This window comes from Myripristis murdjan, chromosome 24 (assembly GCF_902150065.1).
Source record: "Myripristis murdjan chromosome 24, fMyrMur1.1, whole genome shotgun sequence".
Taxonomy (NCBI): Eukaryota; Metazoa; Chordata; class Actinopteri; order Holocentriformes; family Holocentridae; genus Myripristis; species Myripristis murdjan.
In genome coordinates, this window is record NC_044003.1 from 24554848 (window position 1) to 24570825 (window position 15978).

The 15978-nt window shown below is 42.9% G+C and overlaps 1 protein-coding gene and 1 long non-coding RNA gene across 2 annotated transcripts in view; both read right to left on the bottom strand.

Moving 5' to 3' along the window:
* The window catches only part of mdga2a (MAM domain containing glycosylphosphatidylinositol anchor 2a), a 168836-nt gene that overhangs the window by 45234 nt on the left and 107624 nt on the right, over positions 1-15978 (bottom strand). The window contains exon 9 of the mRNA XM_030047533.1: positions 5359-5679. Coding sequence (XP_029903393.1) covers positions 5359-5679 — 321 coding nt within the window. The remainder of the gene's footprint in view (positions 1-5358; positions 5680-15978) is intronic.
* LOC115356392 (uncharacterized) lies at positions 12435-15588 on the bottom strand. Its single transcript, XR_003927965.1, has 3 exons — positions 15466-15588; positions 13369-13453; positions 12435-13091 (listed from the first exon to the last, which is right to left on the bottom strand). It is a non-coding gene; the product is annotated as an uncharacterized LOC115356392 (long non-coding RNA).

Sequence of the window (15978 nt, forward strand, 5' to 3'; positions counted from 1 at the left end):
TACGCATTCGCTGACCTTTCCTGGTGTGTGTGTTTGATGTGGCTGATCAATTCAATGCTGTTCTATGGAAAAAAAAAAAAAAAAAAAAAAAAAACGGTTATTAAAATTTCATCCCCAAATGTGGTGTGTGAGCCCTGCTGTAATGTAGAAGATTAATTTGCTGGCGTTAGGCTGCCGTTATAGGCTAATGTGAATCACTCTAATATGATTCACATTAGAGTGAGCCCCGGGGGCCAGCATTGCAGGCTTTCTTGATGCAGAAAGGAAAATTAATTAAGAACAATAATCCTGTAATTCTACTCATTCTTTTCTGGCCCAGACAACAGCTTTTTATCCCGGTATGTCGTTTTGATGTATGTCAGATAGCGAGGCTCTCGCTCAGGGGGACAATCACACGGTTGCGTCAGGCAGGTGTCGTGGAAAATGTGAGGAGGAACAGAAGGGAGACCGGGATAAAAGATTCCTGTGCATCTGGGCCGAGGTAGAGCTTGATAACTCTCATTCCAACAGACACTGCTATGTAGGCCAGAACATCACTCTACTCTTCTACTTCCTTCCATTTCTCTCTATTTCTTCACTCCCTCTCTCAAGCCCCTGGACCATGCCAAGTCAGTTTGACTAAGAACATTAGGGTTTCACAGCTGGGGATTTGGCCTTTGCAATTCTATTAGAGTGACTATTCTAAAGGCAGACGTCTTGCATTCCCTCTACCTCTCCTCCTGGCGTTGCCTCTGCCAACCAACAGATGCAGGTTTTTACATATCAAAGCTGTTGACTTGCCAAAGTCATTCCTTCACGCCTCTAATGCTCTTTGCTTCAGAGGACTGTACCTCGGTCCCTTGATCAAGTTACTAAACGCGGCTTTGCACATGGCTCACCACCAAAGGCGGGTGGCTCATGCTGGGACCTGGAAATGCAGACGAGAAAAGCATCTCAGAGGGATTGGCTTGTGCTTACACACCAAGAGACAGGCCAAGAGAAAGAAGGCGAGGAGATAGTCATGTGGAGAGAGCGACAAAAGTAGGTCTGTTAATAAAGGTTAGAGAAGTGAGCGTCAAGCTGAGGAACATTTGCAAAGGTCTAGGTACTTTGCAAAATCAGCAGAAACAACAGCGTGCATGCATGTGCGCAGATGGTGGACATTTCCCCCCCTTCTACATTCAGGATTTGTAAAGGCAAACGAAGCACTTTATTTGAAGTACAATTCCTGACTGTTTGCGTTTTTACTCGATTTGAACATTGGCTTTGATGCCGGCCATTAATAAGTAACTATGGAGATGGAACGTGATAGAATGATTGACCTATCAATACCAAAGCCCTAATAACCCTCTTCATTATGTGTTCTGCTTTGAAGATGAAAGCGCTGTATGAAGTTGAGAACTGTACTGCAAGAGAGGCATTTTGTTAAAATAACCTAAAATAAGAAATAATTGCATACTCACAGTAAATTGTGTTGAAATGAAGAGACAAAAATAGCAGGTTTGAATCCATGTGCTCCACTGCGCTCTGTATGTGTGTGTATCTGTGTGTGAGAGTGAATGAGTGGCACTCATGTCAGCCTCGATCCTACTCATCCTATGATGCAACCGCATGTCATGACAAATCTATTTGATAAAAGGAATAGGTTTGGTGGCATGTGTCTTTCACCTGAGGCCCTGTATTCACAGCCTCCCCCTCCTTGCCTCCTCAGGCATGTAATCTCCATCTGAGTGTCACTAACAACAGTCACTCCTTGCAAGTGACCCTCATCTGAAGCAGCAGCAGTGCATGATGGGAAATGACCTTTCCTGACTGGATGTCAGGGGAGGGAATTCTGGTCTGCAGGCGCCCGTGACAATGACTTCTGCTCCAAGCCGGGCTCACCCAAAGGTTGGGGCACTTCTGGACTGAGATTGATGCCTTTTTTTTACACCCTAGTTTTAAGACTTTTTTAAAATCCAGAATGTTGTATCATTCTGGATTTGTTGAGGTACTGCCACTTGTTCCCAGTGTTAATCAACTTCTATTCTGCCTTGTTTCAACATATTTGAGTGTTCCCAGAAAAAAAAAAAAATCCTGAAGCAAGCAAATCTGCATTGGAAACAAAAGGGTTTTCAGTGTAAACAGCATTTTCTTTTTTAAGTTATCACACAATTTAACACTTTAGTTACCATATAATGTTAACAGTTTTATTATCTGGAGGTAACGCCTACATATCACCAGGACAGAATATATATTTTTTTTAATTCCCTATGACGAGCAAAAAAACACACAATCCAAAAACATTTTATGGTAAAAGAAATTCATCTTTGTTTTCCTGAAGAAGTTGTGGTACATTTTATGCAAATGCATTAACGCTGATTGACTGCAAATGGTAACTGAAAAACACCTCTGGACAGGCACTGGGTTTGTAATTTCTGGTTATCTTTGCTTTTGGCCTAGCTCTAATTGTGCTGCTCCGAGACAAATAATGCATAGAGTTAGAGTGGTCCTGCTGTTTTCCAAAGGCAGGTGGGATCACAGTGACCTATTGCTGCTTGTGGGAGAAAATTGCTCTCTGCTGAGAGGGAACAGAGGGAAAGGGAACACTGTATATTCTCCCCCTCCTCGAAAACCACCGAGGAGGGTCATAAGACTGGTACAAGATGTGACTTATAACACTTTTATTGTATGTAACAGACACATGCACTCGGTGTTGTTACAGTGGGGTGGAGGGGGGGTAATGTTCAACTTGAGGGTTTATCATGAATAAATCAGAGGCAGCTCATCAAGCTGACATTATCAATCCTTCGTGGGAACGGCCATTAGCGTGACTTTTATTATCCATTACCTCATTTCCACCTGAAGTATGTGTTTGCCTTTTTGCAAGCAGAAATAATTTGTCAGCTGTGCTATAGTTACAAAAATGTCAGTTTGATCTTGGTTTGAGTTGGTCATGGCTATGATAAGTACCACTCTGGCTCTGCTGTGCAAAAGAGGCTATTAACACCAATCTTGTCCCTTTCATTTTGCATCCATTTCACCACACCCTCCTTTTATGAGAGTGAGCATCCACAGACTGTTGCTAATTAACGCAGGGCATCTTAGAGACTAAATCCTTTGTTTACTCCTTGGTGTCAGCATCGGTGTGTGGCTAAGCCTCTAACCTTTGATATGGGCTGTCATCACTGCATAATCACAATCAATTCAGCCAAAATTCAACACAGTCTTCTTCAAAGCACATCAAAACTTCATTAATTCTTCCAACACGGCGCAGTCATTAACAGCTTAGTTCAAACGTGATGGCCATAGCAAACAGTACAATACAACGCTAAAGAACGGAGGGGGAAATGATGTCCTATCCCTTGTCGAGAAGAAAGTGGGCCACTCTAGGTCCTCTTTAATCAAAACTTTGGTAGGGGGTGTGTCAAGTTATTTTTGAATCAAATCCTTGGTTGAGCTGCTGCAATGTTTCTGTTTTATTGCCCACACTAGGCTGTGCCACATTAGAAGTTCCTGGACATCACTGTGCAGTCTTATGGGTCTACAGTACATGTGTGACATTAAACAAGCTCCTCTTGAAATGAGATTCATAATGAGGAGGACACTTGCTAAACGGTAGCAACTGTAGCAACTGTACAGGATGTTAATTACAACGCATTACACAGTCTTTAAATATTCTAAAGAGTGGCATGCTACTTCACAGGTTCCTTCTGGATTAGCAAGCAAATATGGGAGTTTAGATGGAAGAATGTATGGCTTAACTAACTAAGTAGGCCATGTGGAAAAACAATGGCATTTGAGCCGGAAAGCGTGAGTGACAATAGCCCAATCTGAGTGCATGGCTATGAGAATCAAATTCCTATTTCCTATAATCACTTGCCAGAGAATGGTAAGCATTCAGCCAGCACCATACATGGATTGCTTTAATTTCCTTCCTTTCCATCTTCTATTCTTTCTTGTGCTGAGAAACATCCCCAGTCCTTGAATGAGTGACACTGCTTTGAGCCCCCGTCGTTCATTTTAAATATTCCATTCAAATCTACATAAATGAATACAAAATGAATACTAGCGGGAATAAATTAGCCGCTTGCTAATTAGCCGTTAAGCCATCTTTGAATGCCACATCTTAAGGAGGGAATGGGGTCTTTCAGTGAGAGGCAGTGGCGGGGGGTCTACGACCTGGGGATATGGCACAGTCTTCAGCTTTTCTCAAACACACACACACACACAAAGACCCTTACAGTGTGGGTATCAGCTTTGTGCCTCGGTTACTGTTTAGCTTAGTTCACACTCAGCAGCTGTAGCCCTTTGCCTGGTGTAAAAGGTGGGATTGGGGCTGTTTTCTCTGTATTCCACAGACCTGACTGTGGGGACCAAGGGACCCGACTCATTTTAAAGCCCTCGATTGGATGGGCGGGAAGAGAGAGCGATGGGAGAATGTTCAACTTTGAACACACTGAACTACACATAAGGTTTTATCACGCTGAATAAAAAGAAAACACATGGCAGAGATAAAAGCATGTCCAACCATGTTCAGTCAGTGTACCTGATACAGCTACTGTACACACCTTATCACCAGTATTGGGGGTAATGAGCCACTGAGGAGCGAGTTACAGGAACCTGATTATGTTTGTGCAGTAATGAGTATCTGGACGCCTACGTTTTTTAAAGTTAGTGATCAGTTACTCATTACTTATGAACATGTTATTTTCATTACCTTTTAATTTGAGTTATTGAAATAAAAAAAAATCTCGGCATTGAACTGGCAGTTTGTTGACTTGATGGTTTATCCTTCTGATGCAGATGTGTGTGTTTGTCGTAAGCAAGCTGGCCAGCAAAATGGAAGAACATGCAAGTGAGAAATGTTCAGCCATGGTGCTGTGTTGTTGCTGTTGTGTCTGGTGCCAATGGGAATGGGGTCCTTGCACCAACTTGTGCCTCGGAATATTTATTCGATGTGAGGACTGTGTGTTTTTCTGAGGATGGAGAATAAATCAATCCAAAGCACGTTATCTGAATTCAGGCCGACTTGTTGTCATTTGGTTGGTCTCAGTCTTAGCTGCTTCAATAAAATGAAACGATAGTTTTCTTGCCTGTAATGATTGATAGTATCACTTAACCCACTTTAACAAAGAGGTAACATGTTTTATAAAGAGTAAGCAAGTAAAGTAGCTAGTTACTTTTTTGGGCACTAACTTAATGAAGTAACTAGTTACTCTCAAAAAGTAACTTTCCCCAACACTGGTTATCACTAGACATATTTGTAAATTATCACTAAAACTAGTTACTACAACATGCATGAGCACACATTACGTATACGCACATAGTGTACATGTATAATAACACATGAGCATAGATACACATGCACAAAGAAATACCCACAGTCCGCGTACTCACACTGTACGATCAGCTCCACCAAGGCTTCACGGGGCTTTACGTTGAAGCCGTTATACTGACTGGTCTGGCAGCGGTAGGAGCCCGTCATCTCCCTGGATACATTAACAATACGCAGTACACCGTCGTAGCTCTCCATCTGCATGCTGCCGTCCGGCATAGGCGCCTCCTTATCCGCTCGTGACCACAGGATGATGGGCTTGGGCTTCCCTGAAACAAGGCACTCCAGCTCCACCGTCTCACCCTCGCGTGCCACCAGGGGGGACTTGCCCCGGGGGACTGTCAGGTTGGGGGGAACTAAGAAAGAGAAAAACAGAGGAGGGACTGATATGGGGCTCTAGAAAGTCAGCAAGCGGGGTAAGAGGAAATGGTCGAATGGGGGGACGTGGCGTGGGAGGTATGGGGGAAGCGAATGAGCATCCAAGTTGCAATGGTAATGAAGCTGATTCTCAGGAGCACATACATAGCTTGTATGGAAGGATCATGCGGATATTTGCAGCGACAATGTCGAACAACTAGGATTGAACTGGCTGAGCATTTAAGTAGAGTGAAACTAACATGGTGGTCAGCGGTGACAGAGTTAAATGTAATCAAGCAATGGCAAACAATGAGCAATGCAATGAAGAGCTGACAAGCAAATACACTTCATGACCTTAAAGAGAATGATCAATGGGACAAAATCCAGTGGAGAGGACTTGTTGATCTTACTAGAAGCACAGACAAAATTTCTTTCTTGTTACGTTTTTTTTTTTTTTGTTTGTTTTGTTTTGTTTTTACTGAATTTACATCTACCCAAACAGCTAAAAAAGCTCAATTTGCTAACCTAGCACCTTGAACTTTGCTGTCATCATTATCATCAGTAGTATTACGATCATTATCATACCATCTCAGTCACCACCACCATCATCGTCATCATCATCACCACAATAAAAACAATTTACATGATTGGAAGCATCCTAACTATAATCATCATATTACCACCATCACCATGACATTGTATCATCATCAGCAGTGTTATCATCATTGTTAATATCATGATCACCGCTATCATGATGATAACCATCATCACCAAACTCATCATTGCCATCAGCAGCAGCAGCATCACATTCTCACTCTCTCATCATATTGGCATTGTCATGATTTTCATCACCATCATTCCTACAACTATGATTATTATAATCACCACTACCACAATGACCGTTAACAACATCCTCACTCTGTCCTTTAACTCAACCCTCCTCTTCCACATGGTGTTCCCCAGTCTAATCCACAGCGTCAGCTTCTTCAATTCAGCAGTCAGGTAATTCAGAATTTAGTACAAAACCTCTCAAAGTTGATATGCCATTCTTGCAGCATACAGACCACAGCATGCCCCAATAAATAATGTTGCCATGGTTTTATAAGATGGCTTAAAGTCAACAATGAATTATAAAAGAATTGCAAAGTGCCGAATTACTGGAAACATTTCCTGACAGGTTTCCTTGAACGTGTGAGTGTCCCTGTGCGCCTTTTGTGTGTGCTTGTGTGTGTGTGTGTGTGTGTGTCTCCTGTGGTTGGGAAGCATGGAAACTAGCAGGCTGGACCAGGCAGTATGGTTGCTCATCAAGGGTGCTGGCCAAGTAAATTTGTTTAATTAGCAAACCTGGCAAAAAACACAGGCTCCCAGAGTTTTCTCTGTTCGTGTGTGTGTGTGTGTGTGTGTGTGTGTGTGTGTGTGTGTTTGTGTTTGTAGTGTGTGTGCTCATGTATTTTTGTGTAAGCCCAAACAACAGACCCCAAGACTATTTTTTAGCGCTGCTCCCAAAACATTTCACAGCCAGCCAGTCGAGGAGTGAAAATCTTCTCAACAATGATGAAACCGTGCCCTGCTTCCCTGATGATATTCGAATCACTGTCATTCAGTCCAAACGATGTTGCAACTGGAATGAACTCAAGCCACACTGAAGTTTTCATTATGATGAAATCACTTGCAATCATTGAAGAAAAAAAAAAGAAAAAAAAAAAAAAAAACAGAGTCCAGCCATATTTCTTCTGACCCTGTTTCTGTCTATTTGATGTTTGTTTGAGAGGTAACTGTCCCACAACTGCCATCTCAGTGCTGTGGCTATCAGCCATTTCTTTCATTCTCAACGTGAGATGAGATGTACCCGTCTTCTCGAAATTCTTGAATGATGTGAAACTGCATCTGAATCACGGATGAATCAGGCTGTCCTTTTTCCACACGAGGATGAACATGATGTACCCCCCCACAAATGAAAATGATAACTCACAGTTCCTTGGTAAACGTTGCTATTTGCTGACCCCTAGGCTACGCACAGAGAAAAATGAACATCCATGAAATACTACAAGTAAATCTTAAACCTGAAGAAAAGATGAGACTGGCTCAGAAAATGACAACATCTTCCATGTTGAGCTAAATTCCCTGTCAGTTAGTACAGTCAGTACAGGACAGCAGCATGGGGCTTGAACCTGCAATGCCAGTTCTGAGGAACCTGCAGAAGATCATGTCAAGTCCAATGTGACCGCAGCAGGAGTTGAGGTCCCACCTTCCACCAAGTCTATATTTGGTCTCTTTTATTAGATGCATGATCTGGACATGTGTATCTGTGCCTTGAAGGACATATACAGAGAAGAGGAAGAAAATTAGTGAGTCTCAGAAGGCTAGCAAAGCAAAGAATTACTCATGTCCCAGATGTTATGGCGTTTTTCTCTCTTAAGGGGATACTCACCCAGCCGGCCAGATGTGTCTTAGCAAACTCAATGCTAAGGCTACACCAGTCTATAGACCTGTTATTGTTGCCAACTCCATAGACTGAGCCTGCATAGGCAAGTGTTTTTTCTACTCAACATAATCACAGATTTTATCCCATTCTTTTTGAATACTAAATCTTCAGCCAGGACTGAACATGGGGAGGATGAGGGAATGGGAACTAGTTTAACATGGGGCAAACAGATGGCAAGTTCTATCCCACGATAACTCCAAGGCAAGTGGCAGATGATTGAGTTCACTTTTTGATTATTCTTCACAACTTTTGGTATAGTCAGAAACAGTCAAACTGGCTCAAAGTTTTGCCACAGCAGGGTTAGTAATGGAGACTGATGGGATGGCCCAGGCCTCTTTAATTTCAGAGCAGTGCACAGTCTTAAGGATCCTCTGCTTCATGGCAGGATCAAGCTTGGTTGGCTAGTAGCTCTTGCCCTAACAAGCTAACTGTGGGACTCTGCATACCTGTCTTCCAAATTTTTTGAAACCCACCCCCTCATGACCTTCTCCAAAAATGTCTTGACTTACAACGGATAAGACCACCAGCCTCATCAAAGTTCCTCTATTGGATGAAACACCAGCCAACCGCTCAGTCCCATTGCTAACCTCGCTAGATCACACCCTACCCCTCTAACTAAAGAGTGTTGCCATCAAGACAGTATATAGCAAACGAGGGCTGGTAGCTCAATCACTATGTATAGCTTATCAAAGCTTATCAAGCATACCTCCAAGAAGTCCTAACCAAGAAATAGTGAAACTTATGCATTGCATTGCATTTGAGCTACCTTAGCAGTAAGAAAGACCTTAGTTCCTCAATGATTCATCAAAAGACCCCCATGATGTACTGTATATCAAGTACCCCAGTTCTGCTTATCTGTAGCATGACTTTAGCAAGGTGGCTCAGTTACTTAGGAGATCTGAACTCATTTTGATGGCAGAGTCAGAGCAAAAGGCATCAGTGCTGATATCTCATTTGCGGTCTCTAAGTTTTATAATAAGTCTGAGATTGAGCTGTATCATTCCACTCCAGAGAATATCTTTCTTGGAGTGGCATTAGATTCAAGTGACAATTGAGCTTATCTGACCCATCTGAGAATAACATAATTCAGCCAATGCCTGTCGGCTCTCCAATGGTATCACCAAGTGCACGCTCATCAGTGCAAGTGCCTAATGAGTCCTTTGTGCATAGTTATAACCAATGTATCCAAGGCTTGATGGAGAGGTTTGTCGCCAAACAAATATGTCATGTTTGTGACATGGGCAGAAAGTGCATGGTAGGTCAACCAATGTACTTGCTCCTATAGCACAACAGCATTTGCACAAAACAGGATTACTGTCAGGTCACCATGTCCTGATACACAACAACAATGTGTGTGGTTGCAGACATAGACAGATGGGGAGGTTCACGGTCCCTTACACTTCTTTCTATCCAATACTCTACAAACATGAAGCAGTGCACACCTATTATCTGTTACACTTCATGTTCCTCAAACGCTGAGTGGTGACATGAGCATCCTGTCCAGAAGGCCTTGAAAGAAAATGTGTATTGTCCTATGTACTTCTTACTGCAGGATGAGAATGCACTGCTAGAAACAGATATGTTTTTAAAACCTGTGGCACAAATACTGCTTTATATATATCCTGGGGAGTTGGTACAAAGCAACTCTGCAGGAGGGGCTGCATCAAGACAGGCTGACAATAACAACAGTGGCCACTCACTGGCCCAAGAAACTGGTTAGCGGATAAAATTTGGGCCTGGAAGGAGAATCCTTGACATATTCCCACAAACAGGCACCTCTTACCCCAGGCCCAGGGGCAAATTTGGCAGTTTGGGATCTGTGGGTTTGGCCTCTGAAAAGTAAAAACTCATGAGGCAAGAGTTGCCTGGATTGTGGTGGCTTACTGCATTAAAGATGTTGATATGCCAGGCAGTGTGCATGCCCACAGCATAGGGGGGCAAAACAGCTGCATCATGGGCTCTGTTTAAGGGGGCCAGTGAAAGATATCTGCTCCAGGACATGCTGGACTAGCAACTAGCTAGTCTAGCTGGACACCGCATAGTTATGAGAGATTTTAATACTTAGATATAATGGCTCCTATTGAAGTAAGCCTGCAAGCTAGCTCAGGCAGACAATTTGAGTCATGCTGCAATCACATGACCTACACTTCTCAAGACTTCTCAGACAGCTAAATGCTCCATCCCAATAAGGCAGTCTAAACCAGCAAAGCACACTTGTTCACCCTCTGCTCCTCTGTGCTGCCAATCGCTGCCAGCTACTCAGCTGCTGTAATTTCCATTCCCACCTCCACCCCAGCATTTACCTGTAGGCTCTGACTCTAGGTCTCTCAATTGGGAGGAAGTTCCCGATTGTCACTTCTTGCCTCTCTCAGCTCACTCAGGCACAAGCTTGCAGGGAGTAATGAGATCAGAGCCTAGATCCCATAACTGTGGGCATACATTTCATTGTATCAATACATATCCTTATGTGAGCTGTCTGACTAAAATATGGCTAATGTTATTTGGTCAGCAAGAGTCTGGGTGATATTTAAGTATTAGGCTGACTCATTTGACCGCTACTGGGGTCATAGAACAAAAGGTTATGGATCTAAAACCACAGCAGGGAAATTAAGTTGCCCCTAACCACTTCTATAGTTTGGTGGGGATCAGTGTTAAATTGAGGAGATGACACCAGGTCAGTGTTGCCATTTTACAAGGTCAAGTGTGCAATCCTAACTCACCCCTAAGTTTGTAAGAAACGGCTGTAGTAGCTTTATTTACACACAAATCAAGCCTTACCCACAGAAGTCAAAGCAAAGATGTTTTCAAAAAGTAGGTTAGTTTCCATACTTAGTGACATAAACTGAGGATTTTCATCTATTAAGATGTACATCAAGTGTTTTTTGAAGAATGTCTTTGTCTGTGATCTTATTGCAGTGTTGTTGCGTTGATGAAAAAGTTTTAATAAAAGAAGTTCTGAATAATTACTGTGTGTGCTATCCTCTGGGTAAGAAATTGTTTTGTGTAGCTGTGCAAGCAGTGCAGTGGTTTTGATTGGGTATGCACTGTGTATTTGCACTGGTATTAACAAACTTTGATTACCCATGAATTAAAAAAAGGACTTCCCCCAACGCTATACCTTCCCAGGTGTGATTGAAAGGTTGTTAAGAGCTGGTATTGCAAGGTACAATCCCTGTACTTTTTTTTTTTTTTTTACTATTTCTCTCCTTGAGCTTATATCTGTGACCTTACAATTTTATGTATTTCCTAAATACAGCAACTATCACAAAGCCTTCTAAATGCAACAAGGGCATATATACATAGCTATGAAAAAATGGACATGTGAGCTAATTAAAAACCAAAGGTTCACAAACACATCTGAAAAAAAAAAAAAAAAACACTCATCATTCCAAATGTTAAACATTGATTCATTAGTATATTACAGCTAATAAAACAGTGCTTTGCTTGTAACTCCCTGCTAGAAAAACCAGCATAGACCAGCAAGGCTGGTCACCAGCAAAACCAGCATGGGGTATGCTGGTTATACCAGCAAAACCAGCATATGTTGTGTTTTGGTGCTGGTGACCAGCATCCCATGCTGGTTATGCTGGTCACCAGCATTCCATGCTGGTTATGCTGGTCCAGCATCCCATGCTGGTGACCAGCATAACCAGCATGGGATGCTGGTGACCAGCATAACCAGCATGGGATGCTAGCCCAGCATAACCAGCATGGAATGCTGGTCACCAGCACCAAAACACAACATATGCTGGTTTTGCTGGTGACCAGCATCCTGTGCTGGTTATGCTGGTCCAGCATCCCATGCTGGCGACCAGCATAACCAGCACAGGATGCTGGTCACCAGCACCAAAACACAACATATGCTGGTTTTGCTGGTGACCAGCATCCTGTGCTGGTTATGCTGGTCCAGCATCCCATGCTGGTGACCAGCATAACCAGCATGGGATGCCGGCCCAGCAAACAGGCCTGCAGTGGCCCTTTACAAGCCCACTTAGGGCAGCCTTAAGGGCCCCCAGTGGGCTGCCCGCGCAGGTCCCCTGAGAATTTGCTCATTGGCAAAATGTTGGCCCCTCAGTGCTGGTCCCACATGGGCAGCCCTCATTAACCCCTAAGGAAGCCTGCACTGGCCCACTTAGGGCTGGCTAGAGGGCGCCCTCGCTAGGCCCACACTGATTTTGCAGTTAAATCCCCCTAATAATCTAAAACAATAAATCAGTTCCACACATAAATGTATTTCAGCTAGTAGTGTAGTTTCTTTTGGGAGTTCCATACATCTGAAATGGATGTGGTCATTGATGTATGCATTGTCAAAAATGTACAATAGTCAAAAGGATTCCAATCAATTCATTTATTAAATACAAACACATTACACTGAATGAAAAATGCTCTACTCTGCACATTGCAGCCTTATTCATTTAAGACAGGGTTGTCAAACTGGTGCCATGGAGGGCCAAGAGGCTGCAGGTTTTCATTCCAACCGAAACCTCCACCAGGTGATTTCACTGATTGGTTCCTCCTTTCTGATACAAGGTGAGGTAATCAGTGAAATCACCTGGTGATCTATTGATATCTATTGTTCGTGACCCCCTAGCTCTTCCTACTAAACGTGGTCAACGGAACATGAGAGGAACTGCAGTCAAAATTCAAATATGAATGATTCAAATTCAGTTACTAGTGACACATTTTTCAGCCCATACTTCAAACAAAGAAAAAGCAAAAACTGCAAAAACTCTGACCTCTGATGCTGAAAATATATTCTTGTGTGCTGCTAACATGTCCATACTTCAATTGAGGTGATGTATTGATTGGCAAAGCTCACTCTTCCCCCAAAGTCTCTTGCTAGCGCTCCATTCGTCCACCCGCTGTCTCTTGAATTCCGTAGCCACACCTTAATCTCATCCTCAACTTCAGAATCCTGAGGACTTGGCTGGAGGGAGCATTTTCTTACAGCCTCTGAAACATAAAAGTAAAGGGGCCTATATAAAATAATGTGTGTAGTGAGCAGTATCTATATGCTATTTCTAATACCAGTGTTACCAAACAGTCATTTATTTTTGGCGGGCCGCCACAATATCAACACTGTCCTCCACATATTAATTTTCTATTTCCAGAGTTGCGCACCATGTTCAATCACTTAGACAGCGTAGCAGTGAATATCATGTTAAATATGCTGACAGAGTGGATGTATTCCTTCTTTGTGTGTGTGTGCTTGAGTGAGAGAGAGATATACCTTAATCTCTCTACTCTGTGTCACAAACCAGGAAGTCAAGATCAACTCCTCTTCTGTCTGTACTTCTTGGTTTTCTGTCTCTGTTCTGGAAGAGAGTGTAGGGTGGGAACAAAGAGGGAGAGAAACAGAGGGATGGAGTGAGAGAGAAGGAGAGTAGAGAAAGAAGGCCAAGACGTGGGTAATTTTCCTTGTGAAAGACAATAAAAGCACGTTACAGTATCTGTTTATTCTAGAATTCACATTGTTTGTTTGAAGATAACATTTGACATTATGAGCATATTTGGGTGTGTCATTTGTTGTCATTTGTTGTACAGGGCTCCAGACTGCGACCAAATGGTCGCTTTTTGCAGCGACCCTTGAGACAGCGCAAGCATATTTGGCAACCACTTGCACGTGTGCAACTTGTAAATTTGCCGACATTTTTTTTATGTCTAAAAATGTCCAGGAACTAGCGGTTATGAAAGGAAGGAGTTTTAGGGAGGTGTCGTTCGGACCTGATCACATCTGGATCAGCTGTCAGTCAGTTCAATAGCTGTTTGTGTCTGAGCACATCAGTGCTGTAATATTAGGCTCACAGCCATCTGAGTTTCTCTCTCTGTACTGTTACCTGATCAACAAACATCTGCACTGAATAAAAACCTGCATGCAGTATTTAAACTGTGCACTGTGTCAGGCAGAGGCACACAAATAAGTTTTACTGAAAAGAAACGTTCATATTTTTGATTATTAGTATTGTCTGTTTTCACTGATGTCCTGATTTTAAAGTCACGGTTTAATAACCCATAATTTTATAAAAGTGTCTTTTGTTCATCACACTTTATTGAGGCTAAATGCTTCAGGAAATTTTTTCTTTTATCACTTTTATCAGCGCTCAATGGTCAGCCTGACAAGTGTTTTTTTTTCCCCCTAGCAAACAGACTCATCTACTCTCTCTGACTTAAGTCCATAAAAATAATCCAAATCCATAACAGTTCACATGGGAAGTAGCTACTGATGAAAAGAAAACTATTTCTGATTAATGCAGTCATTTAAAAACTGACTGGTAGTTCTGGAAAAAAAAAAACAGCTGCTTGGTAATATTATCTCTGCTAATACTGACCACCATGCTGCCCATTACAAGTCACTTACACGCATCAGACACCGGCCTCCAAGTATCACTTCATTTTTAGCCAGAAAAAAAGCTGTGTACGTTAAGCCTTGACTTCTAATAGTCTATTTTAACGTACAGTAGCCTTTAACGTACAGTAGCCTACTTGGTACACAATACATTTCTCTCGCTGAGTTTCTCCACTGTGCTTGCCTCCTCACTCTTACACGTACTGAACTCCGTTTTACACTGTGGACCCTCCACGACTAGCATGAGTAAACCGTGAAGTGCCGTGAGGATGCGCAAACCGGCGCAAACAAAGTGGACTTGAGTAAGTAGAGGGTGTAAGGCCATGTTTAACAAATGCCCCCTCTGTCTCCTATCCGCAAAAACATAGTACATACGGAGAGAGTGTGACGTTAGCTGAAAAAGGCAGACCCACACCGAGGAGTGTAGGAGGTGTGACCCACGCAGCTGACAAATTATTCCCGGACCCTCAGCCTTCCTCACGCACACACTCAGACAGGTGAACTCTCTCCCCCTCAACATGGATTATTAAAATTATAGTAAAAGAAAAACGTCGGCAAATTCCACGCACAACGACGCGCGTGCTTTGCTAGAGAAGCTGTGAAAATATTGGCGCTGTCTCAAAAACGGCAAAATGCCACGATCTGGTCTCAGTTTGGAGCCCCGACTGTTGTCAGAAAATTAAATACTCTCGCAGGCCACTGTGGTAATCGGACATGAGGAATATGAGAAACAGGATGATAGGGACCACTAGCCCAACCTTATATTTATTTTTCGCTGAGTGAAGTTTAAGCTAAGCCAACCGTCAACGTCAAGGTTTGCTAGCTGACAAAGATAGCTAACATTCGTCAACGTTCGAAAAAATGGCTAATGGTCTGAATTAACTAAAACCATACTCAAATACAATCCCAGGTGAACACACACTATGACAATATTTGCTGTAACATTAAACTTTAAGATGAAACATTACAATTAAAACTTACCTCGGGAAAACACCACCTTCAGCCAGAAGAAGTAACGGTCGCGCTCTGTTCCGGTGGGGCATGTGAAGAGGCTCAAGTGCGTAGTGATATATGGCACCTCTTCAGCAGAAAATAGTTCCAAGCACGGACGTAATTTGGGGAGGGGGCAGGGAGGACATGTCCCCTCCACTTTTTCAAAAGGCAGTTTTGGTCCCCTGCAGTTTTTACTGTCCAAAAACAATGTTACGCTATATTAAATGGAGACCGGTCAAGCACTGGGACCCAGCGGAAAACGGCCGCTCAAGCTGAAGCCTGTTTCCCTTGAGACCGCCCACAAGCTCTTCGATTGGCTCTGCCGTTTCTTGCTAATGTGTGATTGGCCGTTCCCGCTGCCACTCACTGGTTGTAAACAGCGCCTGGACTTGCTCTCCGGTGAAAAAAGGGGAAAAAAAGCGATGCGCATCACCGGTGTTTAGCTCGTTAGCCAGGAGTCCGTCTTCATCTGCCACTGTAAGTCCAATGATCGACGACACT